Source organism: Artemia franciscana, chromosome 20 (assembly GCF_032884065.1).
Source record: "Artemia franciscana chromosome 20, ASM3288406v1, whole genome shotgun sequence".
NCBI classification, from domain to species: Eukaryota; Metazoa; Arthropoda; class Branchiopoda; order Anostraca; family Artemiidae; genus Artemia; species Artemia franciscana.
This window is the reverse complement of record NC_088882.1, coordinates 24,392,232-24,414,693: the sequence shown is the minus strand read 5'-3', so window position 1 is coordinate 24,414,693 and position 22,462 is coordinate 24,392,232. Positions and strand designations below refer to the sequence as shown.

General features: G+C 35.6%; 2 protein-coding genes across 2 annotated transcripts in view; one reads left to right on the top strand and one right to left on the bottom strand.

Annotated features, from left to right (window-relative positions):
• Positions 1–1,013: 1,013 nt before the first annotated feature.
• LOC136039944 (arylsulfatase G-like) overlaps positions 1,014–22,462 on the bottom strand; it is a gene marked incomplete at its 5' end in the record, with an annotated part of 41,159 nt that continues 19,710 nt past the window's right edge. Inside the window, 2 exon segments of the mRNA XM_065723945.1 lie at positions 1,014–1,428; positions 6,672–6,762. Coding sequence (XP_065580017.1) covers positions 1,136–1,428; positions 6,672–6,762 — 384 coding nt within the window.
• Positions 11,099–20,866, top strand: LOC136040275 (uncharacterized). Its single transcript, XM_065724518.1, has 2 exons — positions 11,099–11,600; positions 20,461–20,866. The coding sequence occupies exons 1-2, from the start codon at positions 11,186–11,188 to the stop codon at positions 20,820–20,822; spliced, it is 777 nt and encodes a 258-aa protein (XP_065580590.1). The 5' UTR covers positions 11,099–11,185; the 3' UTR covers positions 20,823–20,866.

Sequence of the window (22,462 nt, the reverse complement as noted above, 5' to 3'; positions counted from 1 at the left end):
TCCTCTATTAATGCTCACCGCTTGAGAGCTGAATTAATGCTTCATTCACTGGCTTTTAATTTCACAGGCTTTCTCAATAATTTTCGCTCAGATTTATTTTGCCTTCTCCCGGGCAAAAATATGGTTGCGTGGTAGAGAGTGGCGCAAGTAAGGCACTTTCCTATGGTATCATTTACTTTCTTACTAAAAAAAAAACGACTCTAGATCTAAGAATTTCGTCCCAAAAACCTCTTCCTTATCCTGTTTGGCCACTAGTTTCATATAGGGCAGAACCTTGAAATACTTTCCTCCAAGGGCGTATCCAAGATTTTGTTCTGGGGGTGGGGAATTATTTTTTTTTTTGGGGGGGGAGGGCTTCCAAAACAATTTTAATATATGCGTCAAAAATTATTTTGTACGCATTTTCTTTACGTCTTTACGATCCAGACAAAAATTCTAAGGGATCAAACCCTTGATACGACCTTGCTATTTTTTATAAAACGTCATTACGACTTGTAATGATTTTGGGACCAACAAGGTGTATTACTTGTAGAGTTTACACGATCAATTGCTGGTAATTATTATTGAGAGAGTTTGCAATGCTCATGGAGAGCTGTTCAAAATACTAGATGTGGCAAGCTGACCTCAGAAATCGTTCATGTACACGACAATACCCGTTTTCATAGTGCTTACGTAAACAAACGACCCCTTGAGCAATTTAAATAGGACATGTTTGAACACTCACTTCCTGATCCCCACTTCCAAATTTTATCTGGGTTGAATAAGTGGTTTGGCAGGCATCACTTCCAACCTAAGAAGGAGAATAAAGAAATTGCTGAAATTCATTTAAAATCATTAGCAGTGATATTTTAAGGTAGAATGAAGAGTTTCCACGAGTGCCTCCGTCTCAAGCATCTTAACGCTGCAACAGGTCTAAAGTAGTGAGAGCAGTAGCATCCGCTTATCAACATGAAAGAAGAAATTCATTTTTCGTAGTGAACTGTTAAATCAAATGAAAAAAAAAGAAAAGAAAAGAAAGGTTGATATATATTGATTTAGTTTTTTCCACATAACTTTATTTTTCTTAATCAGTAAAAAGATACCTGAACTTCGTGGTAAAATATTAACTACATTAGCTACATTATCCAACCAATCTTCAGAGTTCCTTCCAATGATTATCACACCTGCAGAATTCATCATTTGGATTGCAACATGGCCTCAGTGACCAATCTACTTCGTAAGTTGTATTACTTATTCCACCTTCCTGAAGTTTCTCATAAAAATGTGCATAGTATTTGAGGATTTTTTTCAACGCTTTCCCTGCCTCACTTTTCCCGTTATTTGTATTAAGAGGCAACTTTTCTTCTATGTCTTCTTCCAGATTAAACAACAGTGGAGGATTATGGAACTGATTTTGCCCAAGATTTCCTTGGCAGTCTGGATATCCTCCTAAAATATAATAGTTGAAAACAGACGAAGATTTACAGGATAGCCATACTTCCCTAACTTAAAAAATATCTTATTTTAAGCACAAACCCTGTGTTTATATTAGTTCCTTCGACTTGTATATTGTCTGCCCTCTTAAGTCTAAACTGCATACCGCAACAAAATCTGATTTTGGAAATGAGAACTAAATTGAAATCTTCAAGAAACTACACAAAATATTTTGGGATGAGGTTACTGAAGTTCGGAAGAAGGGAGTACAAAATATTGGTAATTATGGGAAAATTCATGAAATCATCGACTGAGGGGGCAAAATCCCCTCTCTTACGCATTTTCCTGTCACCACCTACCAGCCAACGTACAGTCTCCCTGAGTGAACTGAGGCGGTAAGATTGAAGAGACGCGTAATAAAACTCTACATAAGTTTGGAGGCTTCTGAGAAATTACTAGTTGCTTAAAACTGATCAAATCAGGGCCATCAAAAATAGAATAAAAAAGATTCAAGAAGAATAGACAATGTTGAAATGGTTTTGGTTTGCTCGCGATAATCATCTGATAAAAATTCATCTAGCAATCTCTTGGAATTCACTTGTCTACGTCTCGGTCAAAGTAGCTTCTAAAACGCCACCTGATTTTTAAAAACAAATTTTGCTTTATTTTTGGTATTTCACTTAAAAAGGTTAAGTCTATCCATGAAAACTAAGGCACAAATTTTAAACGTAAAACAAGTTAAAATTGGATTTTACTGGGTGTTCACTGTAGATTACATTGAACAATGGAGCTGAGCTTAAAATGATTTAAATCGTCCAAAAAAGTAAGAATGACGATGCCACCCTCTAAGTACAGGTAACCTGATTCATTTGGCTTAAATTAAAACTCAAATTGAAAGTTTGATCAACTATTTGACTTTTCTATATATTTGGATGGGCTAGAGTCAAAACGAATGAAACTAATGAGAATATGTGTCTTTTAAGATTGAATAAAAAAACGAGTTTTTTTAATTGCAAGTAAGGAGCGACATTAAAACTTAAAAACGAACAGAAATTATTCCGTATATGAAAGAGGTTTTCTCCTCCTCAACGCCTCGCTCTTTACGCTAAGGTTCGACTCTTTCTCACAACTCTACTTTTTAACATAATAAAAAACTTTAGCGTAAAGAGTGAGGCGTTGAGGAGGGGACAACCCCTATCATATATGGAAAAATTTCTGTTCGTTTTAAGTTATAATATCGCTCCTTACTTGCAATTAAACAACCTGTTTTTTTAACTTAATTTCTGACTTAATTAATGCATGTTGTGATTTTGGCTCACCGCACATGAATAATTAAAACTAAATTTGAATATTAGTTTCTTTTGGCTAAATGGCTTTCTCATAGTTTTGATAGGACGATTTTGATAAAAAAAAAGGGTGGGGGAGGAGGCGTACTTGTGCTTCAATTTTTGGTTAATTAAAAAGGCAACTGGAACTTTTTTACGAACGTTTTTATTAGTAATAAATATACGTAACTTACGAATTAACTTACATAACGAAATTCTATATTTTATATTTTTATTACGTATCTGAGGGGGTTCTCCCCCTCACCAATACCTCGCTCTTTACACTAAAGCTTCAATTTGGTCCCAATTCTTTTATACCCCTGAATCACAAAGGAAGTAGAATAAATAGTTGAAATTACTAAAAACACTTTAGCATGAAGAGTGAGGTATTGTGGAGCAGACAAATCCCATTATATACGTGATAATTTCTGTTCGTTTTAGGTTCTAATGCTGCTCATTACTTCCACCTGAAAATTTTTTTTATTCATTATCTCATTGTTTTTTTTTAATAATGCTAAAAAACCCCGCGGCCCCTTCATGGAAACTTTCTTCCCTCATGATAAATTCCTCCATGGAAAGATCCTACCACGTAACCCCCTATAAATTTTCCTATGCTTCATCAGGAATTTCAGCATCATCCATGGTGATTTTGCCTGAATCAGTAGAAGAGTTGAAAATTCACTCTCGTAGAGATAAATAAAAGCAAATGGATCCAATATCAAACAGTTCGTGGTAACGAACTGTAGTAAGGAGCGACCCGGCTCAATAGTAACCAAAACTCTAAAAAATGGAATTTTGGTACCAATAGCTACATCAAAAGAATCGCATTTTAATGCTAATTTTAAATATATAAGTTTCATCAAGTTTAGTCTTACCCATCAAAAGTTACGAGCCTGAGAAAATTTGCGTTATTTTAGAAAATAGGGGGAAACTCCCCCTAAAAGTCATAGAACCTAAACGAAAATCACACCATCAGATTCAGCGTATCAGAGAACCCTACTGTAGAAGTTTCAAGCTCCTATCTACAAAAATGTAGAATTTTATATTTTTTGCCAGAAGGCAGATCACGGATGCGTGTTTATTTGTTTGTTTGTTTGTTTGTTTTTTGTTTTTTTTCCCCAGGGGTGATCGTATCGACCCAGTTGTCCTAGAATGGTGCGAGAGGGCTCATTCTAACGGAAATGAAAAGTTCTAGTGCCCTTTTTAAGTGACCAAAAAAATTGGAGGGCACCTAGGCCCCTTCCCACGCTAATTATTTTGTGAAAGTCAACGGATCAAAATTCTGAGATAGCCATTTTATTCAGCGTAGTCGAAAAACCTTATAACTATGTCTTTGGGGACGACTTACTCCCCCACAGTACCCGTGGGAGGGGTTACAAGTTCAAAACTTCGACCAGTGCTCACATATAGTAATGGTTATTGGGAAGTGTACAGGCGTTTTCAGGAGGATTTTTTTTTGGTTGGAGGCAGGGGTTGAGAAGAGGGGGATATGCTGGGGGAACTTTCCATCGAGGAATTTGTCATGGGGGAAGAAAATTTCCATGAAGGGAGCGCAGGATTTACTAGCATTACTTAAAAAAAAAACAATGAAAAAATAAATATGAAAAAGCTTTTTTTCAGCTGGAAGTAAGTAGCAGCATTAAAACTTAAAACGAACAGAAATTATTACCCATATGAGGGGCTCACCTCCTCCTAATACCTCGCTCTTTACGCTAAAGTATTTTTAGTAATTTCAACTATTTATTCTGCGGCTTTTGTGATTCAGGGGTCATTCTTAATGAATTGGGACAAAATTTAAGCTTTAGTGTAAAGAGCGAGGTACTGACGAGGGGGCGAACGCCCTCATATATGTAATAAAAACATGAGAATGCAAAAGTTCTTTACGTAAGCTCATTTATAAGTTACGTATATCTTTTACTTATAAAAAGATTCGTAAAAAAATAAAAGTTCTAGTTGCCTTTTTAATTAAACGAAAATCGGAGGGCAACTAGGCTTCCTCTCCCGCTCTTTTTTTCTCAAAATCATTCGATCAAAATTACGAGAAAGCCATTTAGCCAAAAAAATAAATGTACAAATTTCATTTTAATTATTCCTCTGCGGAGAGCCAAAATCAAAACATGCATTTATTCAAAAACGTTCAGAAATTAAATAAAAAAAAAAGTTTTTTAAATGAAAGTAAGGAGCGACATTAAAACTTAAAACGAACAGAAATTACTCCGTATATGAAAGGGGCTTTTCCTTCTCAACGCCCCGCTCTTTACGCTAAAGTTTTTTACTGTTTTAAAATGTAGAGTTAAGAGAAAAAGTCAAAATTTAGCGTAAAGAGCGGGGCGTTGAGAAGGAAAAGCCCCTTTCATATACGGAGTAATTTCTGTTCGTTTTAAGTTTTAATGCCGCTCGTTACTTTCATTTAAAAAACTTGTTTTTTATTTAATTCGAAAAGAAAGCGCGGAAACTTAAGGATATAAGTGATGTATTGCACACCCAAATTGATATAACGATTTTTCTTTAAACTTATCACGTGCTAAGGAGTCATTTTGTAGCTCTAAGAATTAATCCTCTACATCATAGGGAATACCGGCAACATCCAAGGATGCATGAAGCAGATTTCTAATTAAAGCAGCTTCTCGGCCAGAGAATTTTGGGAACAAACGTCGAATAGCAGCTTCAAGGGCTTGGAGGTGGTTATTAATTTGCTCCCATAGATTATCGACAATTCCCGATATATTTATGGTGTGATTCCCAATAAAACCATATCCTCTTCGGTTTTCCCTTTTTTAAGTACATTTTTCTAATGACTATAACTTTAATGGGTAAATCTAAAACTAATGAATTTTATGTATCTGGAATCACCCTAAAGTTCATTCCTCAACTTGATAAGAGCTGACAGATCGACTAAGCCAACTAGCATAACCTCTTTTGTGTACGTACTAAAACTTTCTTATCTATAAAAATGACCTTTGACCTTACCGTTCATTAGCACGAACAGTTAGATACATACACACTTTCAACATCATTTTACTATATAACACGATTTGATCTTTAATTTTGGCGTGGTCATTTTCTAAACCTCTCTTTTTATAGAGCTAATTGATTATTTAAAAACTCAGAACAATTAAATAAAACAGTGCAAATGTGTTGTAAATTTGTCAATTCAAAAATTGTTTGTGTATGCCATTGACATTGTATTAATATTCTCAAATTGCAACATTTAACAAAAAAAAAAATCAAAATTATTTCAAAAATATTCTGGTAATTATGTTGAAGCATTCTCCTTCTAAACTAGCTTACAGAATTTATAGAACTCCTTTGAACATTGTTGCAAGAGTGCTTTAAAATTTGACTCAAACCTCTTTTGATAAGAAACCCTCGTTTCAGGCCGATCCTCACTTTCTACGTTTTTTTAAGGGATAATGTTTACTTAGTTCAAAAGAAATACACAAATTTCATTTTTTTTTTATTATTCAGAAACGATTCTTCTCCTGTCTTACCAATTTGAGGAATGACGGGAATGACAAGTTGAGGAATAGGGAAAATTTTCCCTATTCTCTTTAGTTAACTAAAGTTAAAATTGCTCCCTTATAAAACATAGATAGTAAGGAAGCTGAGGTTTTCTTGTTAAAGCAGGCCTTTTGTTTGGCTGGTTAAAATTGGTTTCAACGTCTTTTTGTTTTTCATTCATATTCGATGCGCCAAGCTCTTAAAAAACTTGGACAAAAAGTTTTCCGACACCGCCTGAAAAAGAAGATAAGGGAAAATGGATTAAAGAACGTTAAAAATGTGGATAACTTAGTAAAAACAAGCGAAATTTTGATTAACCTAAGGTGTCGATAAAAGTAATTTAACGCAATTAAAATACTGTACTTGAAATTTTGTTGTTACTGAAGAGGAATGCTCAAATTTGACTATCAATATTTCAAAAAGTAGACATACCTGAGTAAAATACTGCCTTGTATTTGCCCATTCGAACTGCTCCGACATCTCCATAGTTTCCAAACGCGCCAGAATTAGGATGGAAGAGAACCTGAAAGTCATTCCATCTTTATGAACATTAAATTGAGAGACGACACAATGTGTCAGCGTAGGTATAGTATTTAGGCCGAAACTCATTTTTCCCCCAAACAAGTTATAAACAAGTAACTGTTTAAACATATCGCGGTTGAGCTTTAAGCAAGGAGTGACACGGCTCAATAGTAACCGAAGCTTTAAAAAACAGAATTTTAACATCAACAGATATAATGAAAAACTGGCTTACGATTTATTATGTTTAGTGTTACATATCAAAAGCTACGAACCCCAAGAAAATCTGCCTGATTTTTGAAAAAATATGCATACATTATTTCAGAAACTGTTGAGACTCTTCTAGAAGCTTTTAGCTGGATACGAAGGACTATCAACTTTAAATAGTCGTAGGAATGGTGAGGGTCCACGGTGTTTAAGGTAATAGGATAGGGCTGTGTTTAAAGTAATAAGATAGGGCTGCGCATAAACTCTCAGAAGGGATACCACTTTTGTTCACGCCCAACCAACCTAAATTTCCTGCTGAAACAGTTGAGCCCCGCCAACCTCCCCAAATTGTGTCCCTATAGAAAAGTGAAAGTAATATTTTGTGCTAAACGGAATGTGTAATTAGAAGGGTGCTGTCACTAAGCAGTACCTACATTGAGGTTCAATCCAATTGAAGGGAGTATAAAGATTAATTTACACTTGCTCCCTCCCCAGACCATCCTCTATATTTACCCGAATATTAACAAAAAGTAAAAAAATATAAACGTAAAAATATTCTTTTTGATACATCAGACACTGGCCCCCTCCACACTATGTAGCAAACCACTGATACTACTCCATTAATGCTGACGCTAAACTTACCCCCGAGAATTTACATCTTAGTTTAAAATCCCCCTCCCCTAGAAATTCAGTCTGAAAATTTTCTCCTTAGCGTACTTGTATTAGAAAAAAACCTTGTTTCTGATTTAATATCTGATCATTTTTCAGGTCATGGCGGGAATCCACCCACATGGTCCAGTCATCAAATACGTAGTTATCAGATCTTTCGACTATGTTGGACAAAAACACTATCTAAATTTTTTTTTGATGACTTTAGGGAAAGAAGGGGAGTGGGAGGGAGGCTACCTGCCCTCCAATATTTTCGGCCACTTAAAAAGAGGAACTAGAACCCTTATGTCTGATCAAATGAGCCCATTCCCAATCTCTTAGGATCAATGGTTCAATAGGATCACCCCTGAGACAAGAATAAATAAATGAACACGTATCCATGATCTTTCTACTGGGAAAATATAAAATTCTACGCTTTTGTATATAGGAGCATGAAACTTCTAAAGGAAGATTTTCTAATACGCTGAATCTGATAGTATGGTTTCCTTTAAGAATACTTCATTTTTTGGGGATGTTTCCCCCTTTTCAGATATCAGGTGAATTTTCCCAGGTTTGTAGCTTTTGATAAGTAACACTAAACTTGATGAATCTCATATATTTGGAATCAGTATAGGTTGATTCTTTTGATGTATCTATTGCTATCAAAATTTTGTATTTTAAGTTTCGGGTAAGCCGCATCGCTCCTTGCTTACGTTCGTAATAGCCGATTAATGTCTGAAATACCTTTTTTCTCCTTGGATTTAATAAGCGTTGCCAGTCAACTTTTTCATTTTAATGCAAGGTTTGAAGGTGATAGGTTGGGTTTTTAACCCATTTCTGAGATTTATAACCTAATTTCACCTAACATATCCTGTCTTTAACCTTTACCATCAAAACTTGCATAAGACTGAAAAAGCTGATTCGCAAAACTAATTGAATCGAAGCAGAGAAAAGGGAATTTTGGACATTCACTGGTAAATTTCCACATTAAACAGATTTCGGACATTCAATTAAGCACAATAAACAACCAGATACAAATAAATAAATACAATCCTATTTTTGGGCCCCTAAACCATTTAAAGTAAAATTGCCTATTTTGAATATATATCTAGTAGGCTTTGAATTAAGAATATACTAAACGTTAAGGTAACATTATACTAATTTCAAACAAAATAACACATTAACAAAATAATACGTATATATTAGGGGAAGTGCTAGCTACATGAAGTGAGATAGCAGCATTAAGATGAACAATAAAACAAAAACTGACTTATTCTTCAGTGACATTGGAGCTAAGAAAGACAGAAGTATATCATCGTTATTCTTCTCGAATAAACTCACCCCCACCCCTATATCTTTGAAAGCTATATCATCCATGTTTTTGAAAGTTCATAACACAAAAACAAATCTAAAAAATAACTCATAACACAAAAACAAATATATATTTTCACCACTTGATATAGAAAGGCACAGCAAATGCTTTTCTTGAATTCATTTTTTGGTCAGATAAAAAACAAGTCAACTGAAAGTAAAGAGCGACATCAAAACTTAAAATGAAGAAAAATTATTCCGTATTCGAGGGGAGCTGCTCTTTACATTAAAGTTTCCAGGCTCTATAAAAATTCGTCTTATTGAAACATAGCGGCCTAGTGTGTTTGAGTAGTCTTTCTTGAATAATTGCGCAAAATAAAATCTAACTTTAGCGTCAAGAGCGAGGTTTGAGAAGACTAGCTTCCCTCATATACAGAATAATTTCACTCCCTTTCAAGTTTTAATGTTGCCCCTTGCTTCTAGTTAGAAAACTTCTTTGTGTTAATTTTTGACCGTTTTTCAAATCATGCAAGTAAATCCCTATCCCCCGTGTAAGATTTCCTTAGTAAAATTCCTCACGGAAAATCACCCTAAAATAATATCTGCATATTTCCCATCAATAAATACTATATGGAAACAATAGGCAAACTGTGAAACTTATAGCCATTTCCCAGTGATTATTGGGGTCATGTCATCCCAAATGGCATAATTATTGGGCTTTTAAAGTTTGCTGAATCAAATGACTACTTCAAATTGTTTATCGGAATTTTTTGGGAAAAAATGACGTAGGACAGGAGCTAGATGCCCCCCCCCATTCCTTAAGAAGTCACTTAAAAAACCAATAGAATTTCTTTCTATTTCCGTTGAACCCTATTATGGTTTTCTAGGGCCACTGGTTGGATGTAGTCACCCCTGGGGGAAAAAAACCTCTAAAGTAGGTTCTCTGATATACTGAATCTGTTGACCTGATTTTTAAAATCATCTCAACGGAAATAATATCTGCATATTTCCTAACAATAAATACTATATGTGAACAATAAGCAAACTGTAAAATTTACAGCCATTCTACAGAAATTATTGGGGTCATGTCATCGCAAATGGCATAATTATTGAAATTTTTTAGTGTGCTGAATCAAATGGCTATCTCAAAGCGTTTATCGAAATTCTTTGGAAAAAGGGGACGTAGGACGGGAGCTAGCTGCAACCCCCCCATTCCTTTTGGTCACTTGTTGGACCCTATTATGATTTTCTAAAGATTGGTTCGGATGTGAACACCCCTGGGGGAAAATATAAACACATCTGTGATCTTTTTTCTGCCACAAAATATAAAATTCCATATGTTTGCAGATAGGAGCTTGACACCTCTAAAGTAGGTTCTCTGATATACTGAATCCTTTGACCTGATTTTTATAATATCATTTGACTTTTTAGGGCTGTTTCGTTATCAATATATTAGATTTTTAGAGTTCCGGTTACTATTGGGCTGAATCACTCCTTGCTTGCATTCCTTTACCATGAACTGTTTGGGAAAAGAAAAGCCATTTAATATATATATATATATATATATATATATATAAATTAAACACAATATTTTAATGTATGTAATCTTCGACAAAAATCATTTTATGACGAAACTTGAAGGTACCTCAAATAAAGTTAAAAAACAATAAAAATTTAGGATTTTAATAAACTCATTTTGTATATATTAGTACCTTCAAAGCCATATTCGATAGTATTTTTCAGAAGAACTATTGTCACCAAAGTAAATAGTCAAACTATTTGAAAATTGTGCGTTGTGAGGAAGCCAGGCCAGAAGGTAGAAGCCTACACTGATCCGAGGCCTATTACATCTTACTTTTAAAAATAACATGTTTGTACCCCAGATTATTTTTTTCTCCCTAATCTATTCAAGGGCTTATCGGAAATGGAATAATATGCAAGTAATCTAGGAATGCATCAATGAATGACTTATATATGTCAATTTACTGTGACTTAATATATTTCACTTTTAGCCATAATTAAGGATAATTAAAACATCAGAAGTAGAGTCATGTTTTTGATGATAGACTAGGTTTATTAATTGTTAAAAGATTAATACTGATAAAAAAGACATTTGAATACAGCTAAATTAGGTTAGATTACACCAAATAGCTTCAATAGTTTTGGTAGTAATAAATCTGTGGGTTACACTGGAAGTAAATATTCTATGAAGTGCATTTCGTAGCTGTGTTGATGTACAAGATAAACAATTTTTACTCAGAATGACAGAGGCAGCTTTAAACACGGCAGGTCTTACATTTTCATCATGGCTGAAAGAACTGGTGCCACCAGACTTTCGATTTCTTCTCCAATTCCCAGACCCACTTACTGGGTATATAATCATTTCAAGCGGAATAGTGCTTATTGCAACCTTAGCTATTACCATCATTACGACCATGTCACAAACTATAGGAGCTCTGCTAAACCCTACGCTACCAGCAGTTGGAGCTTCAAACTCTTTTACAGCAACACTTCTTCCAACTGATGTTCTTGGTATTGCGACTACTAGTGTCTTGACAATTCCTATTACAAATCCGTTGGATGCAATTTTGAATGCTTTGCCTATGCCTTTTGTTCCAGTGCCTGGCCCTGCTGGGTTCCAGCAGGCACTTAACTTGGCTACTCCAGAAATTATGGGTAAGTCAGTCTTCATACTTTACTCTGCTATTTTAAGAAACAAGTTTTCCTTTTATTGCCGTTAGTTCTGCATTGATTACAGCATACGTTCATTTATATTGGGGTAGAATTACTGTTCTTGACTGTATTACATAAAAAAAACTAGTTTTTTTAACTGAAAGTACGGAGCGACATTAAAACTTAAAACGAACAGAAATTACTCCGTATATGAAATGGGTTGTCCCCTCCGCAATGTCTTGCTCTTTACGCTAAAGTTTTTAATTGTTTTAAAAAGCAGAATTTTGGCAAAGCGTCAAACTTTAACGTAAAGAGCAAGGGATTGCGGAGGGGACAACCCACTTCATATACGGAGTAATTTCTGTTCGTTTTAAATTTTAATGTCGCTCCTTACTTTCAGTTAAAAAAACTAGTTTTTTTTATGCAATTCCTGAACGTTTTTGAATTAATGCATGTTTGATTTTGGCTCTCCACACATAAATTATTAAAATGAAATTTGCATATTAATTCCTTTTTTGGCTAAATGGCTTTCTCTTAGTTTTGATCAGACGATTTTGAGAAATAAGGGGTGGGGAAAGCCTAGTTGCCCTACAATTTTTCGGTTACATAAAAAGGCAACTATAAATTTTAATTTTTAACGAATGTTTTTATTAGTAAACAATATACGTAACTTAAGAATTAGCTTACGTAACAAACTTTTAAATTCTTAAATTTTTATTATGTATATGGGGGGGGTTTGTACCCTCGTTAATACCTCGCTCTTTGCACTATATTGTAAGTTTTGTCCCAATTCTTTAAGAATGACCCCTGAATCTGAGAGGCCGTAGAGTAAATAGTTGAAATTACTAAAAATACTATAGCATAAAGAGCGAGGTATTTATCTCCTCCTAAATACCTCGCTCTTTATGCTAAAGTATTTTTAGAACCCCTCATATTCGTTATAATCTCTGTTCATTTTAAGTTTCAATGCTACTCCTTGCTTTCAATTGAAAAAACATTTCCATGTTTATTTTTTCATTGTTTTTTTTATAGTAATTTTAGAAAATCCTGCGCCCTTTTCATTGAATTTCTGGTCCCCCATGACATATTCTCCATGGAAAGATCCTCCCACATAGCTCCCTTCCCTCAACCCCACCCCCAAAACCAAAAAAAAATCCCTGAAAACGCTGTACACTTCCCAGTAACCATTATTATATGTAAACACTGGCCGAAGTTTGTAACTTGCAGCCCCTCCCCCAGGGACTGTGGGGGAGTAAGCCATTCCCAAAGACATAGTTATTATGGTTTTTGACTATGCAAAACAAAATGGCTATCTCAAAATTTTGATCCGTTGAGGTATTACGTGGAGGAGAACCCCTCATAGGCGTAATAATTTCTGTTCGTTTTAAGTTTTAATGCTGCTCCTTACTTTCAGTTGAAAAAACTTCATATTTATTTTTTCATTGTTTTTTTTTTTTAATAATGCTAGAAAGTCCTGTGCCCGCTTCATTGAAATTCTCTTCCCCCATGACAAATTCCTCCATGGAAGGATCCTCCCACGTAACCCCCCTCAACTTCTCCCCCTCCAACCCAAAAAAATCCCCCTGAAAACGCTGTACACTTCCCATTAACCATTATTATAAACACTGGCCGAAGTTTGTAACCTGCAGCCCCTCCCCCAGGGACTGTGGGGGAGTAAGTCATTCCCAAAGACATAGTTATTATGGTTTTTGACTATGCAAAACAAAATGGCTATCTCAAAATTTTGATCCGTTGACTTTGGAGAAAAAATGAGTGTGGGAGGGGGCCTAGGTGCCCTCCAATTTTTTGGGTCACTTAAAAAGGGCACTAGAACTTTTCATTTCCGTTAGAATGATCCCTCTTGCGACATTCTAGCACCACTTGGTCGATACGATGACCCCTGGAAAAAAAATAAAATAAAAATAAACACGCACCCGTGATTTGTCTTCTGGCAAAAAATACGAAATTCCACATTTTTGTAGATAGGAGCTCGAAACTTCTAGAATAGGGTTCTCTGATACACTGAATCTAATGGTGTGATTTTCGTTAAGATTCTCTGACTTTTAGGGGTTGTTTCCCCCTATTTTTTTAAAATAAGGCAAATTTTCTCAGGCTCGTAACTTTTGATGGGTAAGACTAAACTTGATTAAACTTATATATTTAAAATCAGCATTAAATGCAATTCTTTTGATGTATCTATTGATATCAAAACCCCATTTTTTAGAGTTTTGGTTGCTATTGAGCCGGGTCGCTCAATAGGTCACTTAAAAAGGGCACTAGAACTTCTCATTTCCGTTAGAATGAGCCCGCTTGCGACATTATAGGACCACTTGGTCGATACGATGACCCCTGGAAAAGAAAAACTAACAAATAAACACGCACCCGTGATTTGTCTTCTGGCAAAAAATACAAAATTCCACATTTTTTTAGATAGGAGCTTGAAACTTCTACAGTAGGGTTCTCTGATACGCTGAATCTGATGGTGCCATTTTCGTTAAGATCCTACGATTTTTAGGGGGTGTTTCCCCCATTTTTCCTAAATAAGGCAAATTTTCTCAGGCTCGTAACTTTTGAATGGTAAGACTAAACTTGATGAAACTTATATATTTAAAATCAGCACTAAAATGCGATTCTTTGATGTAGCTATTGATATCAAAATTCAATTTTTTAGAGTTTTGGTTACTATTGAGCCGGATCGCTCCTTACTACAGTTCGTTGCGACGAACTGTTTGAAAGTCAAATCACAATAATTTATGAGGAGGGAGGTAAAACGTATTTTTCATAGAGTGGGGGGACAAAAATCTATTTCTCAATTTCTAGGGGGGGGGGGGTAAATTTGTCGTTTTTCAATGAAGATACCAGAAGAGATATTTTTTTTAACAAAATTGTCACCCAAAGGTATTTTTCAAAATCGGCGAGGGGGGGGAGGCGAAAAATTTAGAAGTAAAAGCCCCCTCCTCCCAATCACTGCCACTGGCTCTTGATAAATCTTTCTTCAATTTGTACTTATCTATACCTTTCCTTTAGTACATTGATTTTTTTTTACTTTCCTCTGCATTGCGTCTATCGTTCAATAAGAGGAAAAATACAAGATTCAAACTTTAAGGGTAAAAGTATGTTAAGAACTGGAAAACCTAAAAATAGACTTCACTAATCTATTCAGCATGAATATTCCATCGAGTTGGTCATATTCACTTCTAACAGTTGACGATTGTAAACCGGCCACCCTACCGAAGGACTTTCGGCTCTGGACTCACGAAACTAAGGACTTTCTCAAGGTTTTCCCAAACTACTTTTTTCTTTTATGTTCCGTTAGTCTAATCCACCAGCTTATTGAATTCTTTTTATCCCTCCATCTCATACATAAATAGATTCTTGAATATGAATCTGGTCGTTCTCATACTTATCCTAATAATTATTCTATAGCTATTTAGTAAATATTTGATAATTACATTACTTTTTTTTTATTTTTGATCGCTTTAATTATTTTGATCGCATAAGAATAAATACTTCTAATCCTGCTCAATAGTATTCTAGTTGTTATTCTCCTATAAATAGTCAAAAATTGACATATAGTAGTTTACAAATATGAAATATTTGACGTAGAGAGAAAATTTTGAGAATCAGAATTTTATGTTGATTTTAAAAATATAAGTTTCATAAAATTTAATATTAACAATCAAAAGTTACGAGCCTGAGAAAATTTGCCTTGTTTTGGAAAACAGAGGGAAACACCTCCTAAAAGTCATAGAATTTCAACAATAATCAAACCATCGCATTCAGCGTATCAGAGAACCCCACTCTAGAAGTTTAGAGCTCCTATCTACAAAAATGTGGAATATCGTAGTTTTTGCCAGAAGACCACGAATCACGGTTTGCCAGAATCCCGGGTGCGTGTTTATTTGTTTTTTTTCCCAGGCGTGATCGAACCGACCCAGGGGTCCCAGAATCTCGCAAGAGGGCTCATTCCAACGGAAATTAAAAGTTCTATTGCCCTTTTTAAGTGACAAGAAAATTGGAGGGCACCTAGGCCCCTTCCCACGCTCATTTTGTCCCAAAGTCAACGAATCAAAATATTGAGATAGCCATTTTGTTCAACATTGTCGAAAAACCTAATAAATATGTCTTTGGGGACGACTTACTCCCTCACATTCCCCGGGGGAGGGGCAGCAAGTTGCAAACTTTGACCAGCGTTTACATATAGTAATGGCTATTGGGAAGTGTACACACATTTTCTGGAGGATTTTTTCGGGGGGAGGAGGGGTTACGTGGGAGTATCTTTCCATGGAGGAATTTGTTTTGGGGGAAGATAATTTCCATGATGGGGGCGCAGGATTTTCTAGCATTATTATAAATAAAACAATGAAAAAAGATATGAAAAGGGTTTTTCTACTGAAAGTAAGGACCAGCATTAAAACTTAAAACAAACAGAAATTATTACACATATGAGGGGCTCATCTCCTTCTAAATACCTCGCTCTTTAAGCTAAAGTATTTTTAGTAATTTCAACTATTTATTCTACTGCCTTTGTGATTCAGGGGTCATTCTTAAAGAATTGAAACAAAATTTAAGCTTTAGTGCAAAGAGCGAGGTATTAATGAGGGGGCAAACCCTCTCATATACGTAATAAAACTATACGAATATAGAAGTTCGTTACGTAAGTTAATTCGCAAGTTACGTATACTTTTTACTAATAAAATCACTCGTAAAAATTAGAAGTTCTAGATGCCTTTTTAAGTAACCAAAAGACTGGAGGGCAACTAGGCCTCCTCCCCCACCCCTTTTTCTCAAAATCGTCTGATCAAAACTAAGAGAAAGCCATTGAGCCAAAAAATTAAAATACAAATTTCGTTTTAATTATTCATGTGCGGAAAGCAAAAATCAAACCATGCATTGATTCAAAAACATTCATAAATTAAATAAAAAAGCAAGTATTTTTAACCGAAAGTAAGAAGCGACATTAAAACTTAAAATAAACAGAAATTACTCCGTATATGAAAGGAGTTGTTCCCTTCTCAACACCCCGCTCTTTACGCTGAAGTTTTTTACTGTTTTAAAAAGTAGAGTCGAGATAAAGAGTCAAACTTTAGCGTATAAAGAGCGGGGTGTTGAAGAGGGAACAGCCCATTTCATATACGGAGTAATTTCTGTTCGTTTATCCCAGAATGTAATTCCATTCTGTGAAACTTGGCAAGAGCCAAGGGTAGAAATTAAAGGGTAGAAATAGCAACGCTGCTATTTGTGCCTCTTCGAAGTCACTGACCATTGGAACTTTGCGGGAGAGGACGAAGGGAATCCCTAATTTCTTGCTGGGAAGGCATTTCTCAGAAGAAGTCGTCGGATCTTAGCCAAAATTAGTCAGAATCAACTATAAATATCCTAGCCTAAACTTTTCAGATCCCATGATTTATTCAATGTTAATGGGGGAGGGAATCGGGTGGAAAGGGGAGGCTAAATCCTTATCATCAGCGTATCTGTCAGAAGAAGATCCAAACTTGGTTGGATTTAGAGTACCTACGCTAAAATCTTGCCATTTTACGAGCTATACCTAGTCTGACCTCTTCAGGAGGGCGACTGGACCCTTCAGGGAATTGGGCTCTCAAAATCCCGCTTCGTCAGCCAAGTTACTAGGCGGGTCTACGGAACATGAAATTCATTCAACAAAACCTAATCAAAAGCTTTACTTTAGTGCGGTGTCCGCACTCAGTCGGGTCTCTTGAAGGTGGGGCTTTAGTTTTCTGCTTTCGTTTTCTGCAGCCATAAAATGAACCTCAATTAGATAAACTTGATTAGAATTGGCAGTTAATACTTTTGTCCCCCCTTTAGAAGGTTCAAATCCAAGACTGCTAAGATTACCGTATGTGTCATAGCCAATCCACGCTTTGAGTGAATTTATATCGTAGGTATATACATTAAAGTGATTTGTGCTATGTACGACAATTAAATAAAAAAAACTAATTTTTTTAGCTGAAAGTAAGGAGCGACATTAAAACTTAAAACGAACAGAAATTACTCCGTATATGAAATGAGTTGTCCCCTCCGCAATCCCTCGCTCTTTACGCTAAAGCTTTTAATTGTTTTAAAAAGTAGAATTGTGGCAAAGAGTCAAACTTTAGTGTAAAGAGCGAGGGATTGCGGAGGGGACAACTCATTTCATATACGGAGTAATTTCTGTTCGTTTTAAGTTTTAATGTCGCTCCTTACTTTCAGCTAAAAAAATTAGTTTTTTTTATTTAATTTCTGAACGTTTTTGAATTAATGCATGTTTGGTTTTGGCTCTCCACACATAAATTATTAAAATGAAATTTGTATATTAATTCTTTTTTTGGCTAAATGGCTTTCTCTTAGTTTTGATCAGACGATTTTGAGAAATAAGGTGTGGAGAAGAAGGCCTAGTTGCTCTCCAATTTTTCGGTTACTTAAAAAGGCAATTAGAACTTTTAATTTTTAACGAACGTCTTTATTAGTAAAAAATATACGTAACTTAAGAATTAACTTATGTAACAAACTTTCATAACCTTATATTTTTATTATGTATACGAGGGGGTTTGTGCCCTCGTTAATACCTCACTCTTTACACTAAATCGTAAGTTTTGTCCCAATTCTTTAAGAATGACCCCTGAATCAGAAAGGCCGTAGAATAAATAGTTGAAATTACTAAAAATACTTTAGCATAAAGAGCAAGGTATTTATCTCCTCCTAAATACCTTGCTCTTTATGCTAAAGTATTTTTAGAACCCCTCATATGCGTAATAACCTCTGTTCGTTTTAAGTTTCAATGCTACTTCTTCCTTTCATTTGAAAAAAGTTTTCATGTTTATTTTTCATTGTTTTCTTATAGTAATGATAGAGAATCCTGCGCCCTTGTCATTGAATTTTTCTTCCCCATGACAGATTCCTCCAAGGAAAGATCCTCCAACATAGCCCCCTCTCCTCAGCCCCACCCCCAAACAAAATAAAATCCCCCTGAAAACGTCTGTACACTTCCCAATAACCATTACTATATGTAAACACTGGTCAAAGTTTGTAACTTGCAGCCCCTCCCCCAGGGATTGTGGGGGAGTAAGTCATCCCCAAAGACATAGTTATTATGGTTTTCGACTATGCTGAACAAAATGGCTATCTCAAAATTTTGATCCGTTGACTTTGGGAAAAAATGAGCGTGGGAGGGGGCCTAGATGCCCTCCAATTTTTTTGGTCACTTAAAAAGGGCACTAGAACTTTTCATTTCCGTTAGAATGAGCCCTCTTGCGACATTCTAGGACCACTTGGTCGATACGATGACCCCTGGGGAAAAGAAAAAAATAAAATAAAAAAAGAACAAACAAATAAACACGCACCCGTGATTTGTCTTCTGGCAAAAAATACAAAATTCCACATTTTTGCAGATAGGAGCTTGAAACTTATACAGTAGGGTTCTCTGATACGCTGAATCTGATGGTGTCATTTTTGTTAATATCCTAAGACTTTTAGGGGGTGTTTCCTCCTATTTTCCTAAATAAGGCAAATTTTCTCAGGCTCGTAACTTTTGATGGGTAAGACTAAACTTGATAAAACTTATATATTTAAAATCAGCATTAAAATGCGATTCTTTTGTTGTAGCTATTGATATCAAAACTCAATTTGTTAGAGTTTTGGTTACTATTGAGCCGGGTCGCTCCTTACTACAGTTCGTTATCACGAACTGTTTGATAATACTGCTGCGGTTAAGGTAGGAAATGAGGTTATCAACAATTTTTTGTATTAAATCAGGAGTTAAGCAGGGTTGTGTTCTATCCCCCTTTATATGGATCATTTTGATGGACTTCGTTTTAAGGAGCACAGGAAAGGCAATTGGAAAACATGGAATCAAATGGGGAGGAAAAACGCTCCTGGACTTAGATTATGCTGATGATTTAAGCATATTAGATGAAAGTGTGAGCAAAATGAATGAACTTTAAGAGGTTTCGCGACTTCAAAGTGCTAGAATAGGCTTGAAAATTAATGTGAAGAAGACTAAGCCACTAAGGCTAGGAATAAGTGAAGATGAAAAGGTGACATTGGGTAACAAAAAGATTGATAAGGTTGGCAGCTTCACTTACCTTGGTAGTATTATTAGTAAAGACGGTGGGAGCAGTTAAGATGTTAAAAGTAGAATAGCTAAGGCTCAGGGTGTTTTTTTCACAGTTAAAAATAGTTTGGAAGAATAGTAAGATAAGTCTGTAAACCAAGATTAAAATATTAGAAGCAACAGTGATGACAGTGGTCAAATATGGCTCTGAAGCATGGGCGCTCCGAAAAGCAGATGAAAATTTACTAGATGTTTTCCAGAGAAATTGCCTACGGATTGTTCTGGGTACCCGGTTGACTGACCATATTTCAAACAGTAGGCTGTACGAAAAATGTGGTTCAATCCCGATTTCTAGGGCTATAATGAAAGAAAGGTTGAGATGACTAGGCCACGTTCTGCGGATGAAGGATGATTGTCCTGTGCCAAAGATTGTCCTTTTTGGCCAACTGTCTGGGGCTACACGGAAAACAGGTCGTCCTTTTCTGGGTGTTGAAGATGTCATGAATAAAGATTTAAAGGAAATGGGAACTACCTGGGAGGGTGTAAAGAGGGAGGCCTTGAATAGATTAGGTTGGAGGAGGAGCATGTGTAGCTGTGTTGGCCTTAGGCGGCTTGGTGCTGCAGTGAGTTATTATTAGCAGTAGTAGTAGTAGGTTAAGTTTCTGCTCTTTTTAAGATTTAAATTTGCTCTATATTCACATGGAAGAGCTACATTTTTAATAAAGTTCACTTACTTTAAAGATATATTATTTAATATGTATTGAAAATTGGAAGATATTTATAATAAATTATAATACTCACAATATTTTTCAGGTAACATTCTTAATGCCTTGCTTGTGCCTCCTATCAAACCAATACCGACAATTCCGGAAATACCTGATCAGCCAGTGAAGCAAGCACTACAACAGCCTCCAATGACACAAAACATACAACAGCTAATAAATAAACAGCCCATACATCAGCTTCCAATGAAACACAACCCAATGAAGGCTCCACCACCTATGATCCTGGCCAAAAACAACAAACCATCTTCAGCGATACTTCATCAGAACAAGCAAGCCATAGCACAACCTCAACAGAATACAGCCCCAAGTATACATTCACAAAATATTGTTCCATCTAGACCTTATCCATTGCACAAGGTGTCTATTAGAAATCATGAAAAGATGATGTAGTTCATGACAAGTGTTAATTTTGAGATTGAATAAACAGAAATGAATTTTTTTGAATATACTACTAGAAAAGAAAACTATCCTCGCATAATCAAGATTTTTGAAAATATGCTTTGGCTCAAGCAATGTCTTAAATAGCTATTTGCATACATATTTATTTAAGCAAATATTCCGCGTACTATTTTCATAAAAAAATAACACCCCCCTAGATTTTGAGATAATATATTTTGCCCCCCCCCCATTCCTCTGCATGGACACCCGTGGAATACAGCACAATTTAGTCCATTACGGTTAAATTTTAAAAACAAACACCAGTGTTGCAAATATAAGAAAAACTAGCATTGCAAAAAGGAGAAAAGTATTTTGTACAAAAATGAGAATTCTTGGATTACTACCCAGAAAATAGTTGTTCGAAGAAAATTGGTCTTGGGTGCAATCTTGCTCCCAAAGGAATAATGCTGACTTGGTAGTAGAGTGATGCATCTCCCTGGCATTTTTTCCACCAGGGGGTCACGATAGAAGCAATAGTCATATAAAGTTAGAGAGGGGCCCATTTGACCGCAAGTTCCGAAGTGATTGTGTTCTTTTCAAGAGCCAAAGTCGATTAGAGTTCAATATACATGACTTTCAACTCCTCAAGTATCACGGGCTAGGTCTGCAACATAAAATAGTATCAGACCAAAATTCTAATATAGGTCTTTTAGTCAAGTTGAAAAAATTCGCCCTTGGTGACTACGTGACAAGCACAGCCCAAGCAGCAGAAGCTGAAAATTATGTAAGCAAACTACCCTAGTTACAGCTGGAACTAGTATTTTGAAATTTTTGATAGAGCCTGAAACCCCTCGAAAGCGGTAGAAAATTGATGTATAAGCGCATAATTGGAATCGTCAGAGTTGATAGCCTTCAAATGCATATTTCCAATCTCCCATCTTGAGGACGAAAGAAAATCACATTTACCATTGTTAACAGTCTTGTGTAACTTCTTCATCCAGAGGTTACCATGTAGAGCAGAAGTTCATAGGAAAACGACTATGGGCTTATTTAAAACTAATCATAATGTCTAATCTCCTTTTCCATCAGTACAAGACATTGCAACGCAACAAAGTAAAACTACATTAAAAACTTATTTCATATAAAACAAAGTTTGAAATTTTTGGGATGAAGGTAAAGGGACACAGCTTCATAAACAAGCACAACCCTCTTTTAATGAAGACACAAATAGATGTTTTTGCAGGACAACTTAAAAAATGAAAAGAACTAAAAATGAAAACAAAGAGCGACGCTAAAATTTTAAACGACCAAAAATTCCCCTACATTGGAGGGAGGCTATTACCTTCTACTCGTAATACTTAAGTGGTGCTTACAATCATAAGCATTTAGTGCTGCCTAAGTAAAGAACGATGTTGGCACAATGTAGTCTATTAAGTATTTATTTTTTTGGTTTGTTTTAGACCAGGGCACTTCTTATAGAAGGAGTTGTCGTAGAAACTTCGAAAAAGGCTCATTCGATTGGAAATTGAAAGGGCTTGTTCTCTTTTTAATAGTTGAAAATTATTGGAGGGCAGCAAGCCCCCATCTACATCATTTCCCCAAACACATCCAAAGAAAATTGTCAGATAATCATTTTATTCAGCGTTGTTGAG